The 5563-nt window shown below is 32.1% G+C and overlaps 1 protein-coding gene across 1 annotated transcript; it reads right to left on the reverse strand.

The window, feature by feature from the left end:
- Positions 1-334: 334 nt before the first annotated feature.
- Positions 335-3711, reverse strand: LOC107020789 (probable serine/threonine-protein kinase PBL3). The gene is made up of 6 exons (XM_015221290.2): positions 3349-3711; positions 2057-2403; positions 1841-1976; positions 1556-1692; positions 1325-1448; positions 335-955 (listed from the first exon to the last, which is right to left on the reverse strand). Exons 1-6 carry the CDS (start codon positions 3410-3412, stop codon positions 501-503), a joined length of 1263 nt encoding a protein of 420 aa, XP_015076776.1. The 5' UTR covers positions 3413-3711; the 3' UTR covers positions 335-500.
- Between the last annotated feature and the right edge of the window lie 1852 nt (positions 3712-5563).

Below are 5563 nucleotides of genomic sequence, written 5' to 3' on the forward strand. Positions count from 1 at the left end.
AAAAAAAAATATATATATATATATATATAGTTAGGAGGCACATAATTTCGATCACCATCATCAGTATATTCATCGCGCACTAGAATTTTTATGAACATCACTATCATTTCTTATTATCGAAAGTATAAAATAATAATATCTATTCATTTTCCCATCATTAAAATCATCATGTTTCTTGTAAAAATAATCATTGTACTTGTCAATGGTTGTATCTATATATATCATCAGCCAAAATAGTTTTATAACAAAAAACAATATATCTCTTTAAAATTAACTACTATTATATCATAACTATAGTCATTTACTTTCATTTCTAATCTGTAAAAAAAAAAAATTATAGCTGAAAATCTATAAGACATAGAATTGCAAAAGTCATTATAGGAAAAACAAAATCTAATCTTGGATTGCCAATACATTTAAAACATATAGACAACAAAATTTGGTAGATATATGAGAAATGTACAATGACAAAACCAAAATATGTATAGTCTCTCTATGAGTCACCTACCGCGAGGAGACTTTTGATAGGCTTGTAATGGAGAAGCAGACGGTGTCATATGCAGGGGTGAACGATGATGTCTCATAGGCGATACAGCCACTGGGCTAGGAATAGCTCTATGATAGGTATGTGAGAGTTTGCTAAGACCTTTTGGTGATTGAAGTTCTTCAAGAGCAGTTAAAACCTCGGACATTTTGGGGCGAAGCTTGGGTTCATTGCTTAGACACTGCCAAGCAAGGTTAGCAGCTGTATATGCTCCTTTCTGGGGATACTGGCCTTCTAGTTTGGTGTCCATTATTCGAAACAACTTGCGTTTGTCCCCTAAATATGGCTTTGCCCAGTCTACAAGATTCTGCTCTATACCTAACTTTGTGTTGTCAACTGCACGTCGTCCTGAGAGCAGTTCAAGCAACACAACACCGAAGCTGTATACATCACTTTTTGCTGTCAAACGACCTGGAAGATAGCGGGATATTTAGTTACAAGATAATAGTCCAGCAGTATTACAAGCATAATTTGTTCAGTTATGATAGGAGAAGACTCATCATATTGACAATAGAATGTGTTTCAAAAGGAAACTTTCTTCTAAGTGAAAATACCGCAACTTTATAGAAAGTCTAGATAAATAAGATCGGTAACTGGGGATACTTTTAAGGGTCGTCTTTACCCCGCAAAGGTAAGGGTAAGGTTTGCATACACCATCATAAGTAGATTTTATCATCAAAAATCATGTTTTATATGTTTTACTCCAAAATCGATATCTAATAAGGAGGTCATGCTATATGTTCGATATAGATAAGCTAACAAGAGAGGCAATGTATTAACCTGTAGCAACATATTCTGGAGCAGCATAGCCATGTGTACCCATTACTTGAGTGGATACGTGTGTGCGATCACCAGTTGGCCCGGCCTTAGCCAAACCAAAATCTGACAGCTTTGAATTAAATTCCTGCAGTCCAAGAAAGCAGAGAATGACTTGAGCTTCGCAAGAACAGCAGGAGAAGTTGTGCTAAGGCAGGCATATTTACACAAAGGGGATCGGGGTCTGATACGTACCGCATCCAACAGAATATTAGAAGCCTTGAAATCCCGATATATGACTTGTTCTTTAGCATCATGAAGGAAAGCAAGGCCTCTAGCAGCACCAATAGCCACCTTAATTCTTGTTGCCCAATTCAGAGGTTGAGGTCCTCCTGTTTAACAAAAAGATCAAGCCAAGAATTACCACCAATTTGTAAATACACAAATAATTCTCCATTGTTTCGAGGCAAAAGGGAAATGACATAAGGCAGAAACTACTATGACAAATCTAAAGATAGGAGGGGAAGAAAGTAGACATACTTCTAAACAAATGGTTCTCCAAGCTTCCTTTAGGCATGAACTCATACACTAAAAGGTGGTTATCACCGTCGATGCAATAGCCAATGAGTTTAACCAAATTTGGATGACGAAGTTGGCCGAGGTAATTAACTTCAGTCTGCAGAGCATTTAACATTAGTTACTACGCCAACGAGAAAAAGGTTCAATTTAAGCAGGATTATAGCAGAAGTAACATACCAACCACTCCTTGTGACCTTGAAAACCCTCTGGCTTCAACTTTTTGACAGCAATCACTATTCCAGAACCAGGCTTTGATGCAGTAAGAGTTTGCGCATCGATCCATCCTTTAAAAACACAACCAAATCCTCCTTCCCCAAGAAGACTGTCAGGTCTAAAATTCCTTGTTGCATTTTTCAGTTCATTGAATGAGAAGGATTTGACATTAGGAGAATATAATATTTCGCTTTCAGATCTCGGAGTAGGAAGGCTTTCGGAACTACTTTTCCTACCATAGGATGGAATACTTAGGCTTGATGGAACAGAAGAATTGCTTTTTCTGTCAGGAAATCTTGAAGCTTCATAAGCTGGCATATAAAAGAGTATGAAATGTTATCATTCAGTCACATATATCAATATACATTCTTACAATAAGACTTTTGTTTTCAATACTATATCGTTGTTTTCCGGGGACAGGCCAATTTCAGTTAACTTACTATGATGTTTTTTACATCCTAAACATAAGGAAATTGGACACAGACATGAAAAGAAGAATCTTGGTGATTAGAAATAAATGTGAAACTACAACAAAAACAACATGTCGAGTGCAACTTCCACAAGTTGAGTCTGGGGAGGATAGAGCATACGCAAACCTTGCCCCTACCTTAGACCCTCAGCTCAAGGTGCAACTACTCGTAGCAAAAAAAAATTATTCAATGTATTCAAAAGGAAAAGAATGATTTGTAAAGAATCAAATCATTTTTTGAGTTCAAACAACATATGGATGAGAAAGCAACTAGCAGAAAGCAAACACCAGATATCACAAAACTCAAGCAAAAGTTGACAATCAACACCCAAAACTCACAAATCTCCATACAAAAATATCTTGTAAAAGTCAAACAACTTGGAAAAAAATATAAAAATCAAAGCTTTAATGCACCAACATAAAGATTAAACCAAATTCATCAATAAACAGAAGCAAAATGAAACAAACCACACATCAGACTTCTCTCTGCAAGCTAAAAACTAGTATATAACTTACAATTTTAATGTCTCTCCTCATACAGTGATAGTAAGTAATCAAGATTCTCTAACAAAAAGAAACCAAACAACTAAATTGACCCAAAAACCAAAACAATTAAAACCAAAGAACTAAATCACCCATCACAAAGCAGAAAAAGATACACAAAAACACAATCTTTATCTTTTTCCACCCCACCCCCCACCCCCTCCATCCCATACACACCTCCACTTACAGAAATCAGCTCAATAAACTAACAAAAAACCAAGCAAAAACAGAAAGAGTCAAATACCAGAAGGGGTAGTAGAGCTCAAAGTAGCTTCCACTCTAGCTGGGGAACCAACACAATTGCCCATCAAGATTTTTTTTTGAAAAAACCCCACAAAAGATCAATCTTTTACAAGTCAAAATCAAGTCTTGGGAGCAATATTTATGCAAAAAAAGCTCAAATCTTGAACAACCCAAATACAAGATATTTCTGTTTTTGGAGTTGTAAAAAAGTTTGGTGAGAAAAAACTGAAAAGGGTCACATGAACAACTACAAAGAATAGTTCTTGAAGGCTATTGAGTAGATAAATATAAAGAGAGGAATTAGAAGGGAAGAAGCTATAGAAATGGTGAAGTAGCTTCCTTTTTCCATTTCTCACTCTGTCTTTTTCTACTCAACAAAATGTGTGTCCCTTTGTGATAACGTGGGTGTCACTACTCCGTCATCTTTTTCTTAATTCCTACTTTACCCCTATCCACTCGGTACGACACCTTCATCAGAACTCGACTAATTTAGATTCGCGTTGAGTAAAACTCCACTCATAGGGCAGCGCTCCTTACAAGGAATCATGTACCCCCAAAAGCTCGAACTAGAAATATCTTGTCAAGTACATAACAGTGTAATCGGTACAATATCAACATTAGAACCCGACTAATCTACTTCACGTTGGGTAGGACCTCGTTCAGGCGATAGCGCTTCCTATTAAGAAATCTTGCATATCCAAAGCTCGAAAATATAATATTTGATTAAGAAAAAAACACTTTCATTCATCGCTACACATCTTTTAGCAATACACAATTTTTTAATTATTATACGAAGTTTCTCTAGTTAAAAATATTTTTAACTTTATGTAAACCTTAGTATCTGATTATAAAGATTTTTGTTTTATATTTACAAAGTTGAAGAACACCTAATAATCTATTATTCAACTAATATTTGATTAGAAAATTATATTACAAATTTGAAAAACACCTAATAATCTAATTGGTGTTATTTTAAAACAAGATTAAAATTTGATCTAAGGATAAAATTATTCACTTTTTAAGTGAGTAATACAATGGACAAATGGCTCATGATGAATGATTCAACTAATAAGTCTCAAATTTATTCCTCGTGACTCGTGATGCACGTTTTCAACTAATTATTTATTTTATCCGTTTTATTTTAATTGGTTCATGTTGACTTGACACTGCTTTTATTAAAATGAAAAAAATAATTAAAAGGAATTTTAGACTATTGTATGTATCTTTATTCATTTCTTAAAATGTAATTTATTTCATTAATATTACTTTGCTGAAATATTTGTAATCTTCAATAAGCGTTACTTTAAAGGAAAAAAATGGAAAAAAGATATTAATTTTGTACTTTGCTGAAATATTTGTAGTCTTCAATAAGCGTTACTTAAAAGGACAAAATGGAAAAAAGATATTAATGTGGTGTTAAATTTTTAAAATAATAAATAATTTAAAATAATAATTATTTTTAAAAATTACAATAAATAATTTAAGACATAAATAATATGAGCTACAAATACTTTACACAATTATTTAACTTTTCTAATTTAAATATTATTTAAATTTATCGATGTTCTCATTTATTATTACCGTAATAATAAAAGCTAAAAATAAGCTATGATTAGACTTGATTTTTTATTACGAAAAAAGGAACTAAAATTGACCTTTACTTTGAACTACTTAACTAAAAATAAAACAAGTTTTAGTAGACTTAATCTTATACATTAAGTTATATATAAGAAAATATTGCTAGTGTAAAGTTTTTATTTCATTAGAAGTGGTCAAATTTGAGTATATATATTACTACTATCTTTATTTTTTTTAAAACACATTTTTTTAAAGTTAATGATTTTATCTTATCTCACATAAAATGAAGATAAAATTTCTAAATATTTTATTTTTCTCAAATTTTACTTATAGAATCATACTAAATATATATTTATTTATCAATAATTAATTTTCTTCATTTATAAAATCACAGTAAAAGTATGTCATTGTCAATAACTAATTTGCAATAAATAAAGAGTACCTACCAAGTTATTGTTCATTGATATTATCCCAAAAATAATTGTAGAAGTCTAATATGAAGGGCTCAGAGGAAAATATAAGACCAAAACCTTGTGATAAAAGGTCTCTTTTCTTCTTCGATTTGATCATAGATTTTTAACTGGAAATTTAAAATTTAAAAAGTTAAAAGTTTTAGAAATATATTTTTGAAATTCAAA

Source organism: Solanum pennellii, chromosome 5, assembly GCF_001406875.1.
Source record: "Solanum pennellii chromosome 5, SPENNV200".
In the NCBI taxonomy this organism is placed as follows: domain Eukaryota; kingdom Viridiplantae; phylum Streptophyta; class Magnoliopsida; order Solanales; family Solanaceae; genus Solanum; species Solanum pennellii.

Excerpts from the sequence above, each read along its gene's own strand:
- LOC107020789 (XM_015221290.2), bottom strand. The coding sequence starts at position 3,412 with ATGGGCAATTGTGTTGGTTCCCCAGCTAGAGTGGAAGCTACTTTGAGC. Across the intron at positions 1,977-2,056 it reads AAGGTCACAAGGAGTGGTTG|ACTGAAGTTAATTACCTCGG; the intron begins GTATGTTACTTC and ends AATGCTCTGCAG. Across the intron at positions 956-1,324 it reads TCCAGAATATGTTGCTACAG|GTCGTTTGACAGCAAAAAGT; the intron begins GTTAATACATTG and ends GCTATCTTCCAG.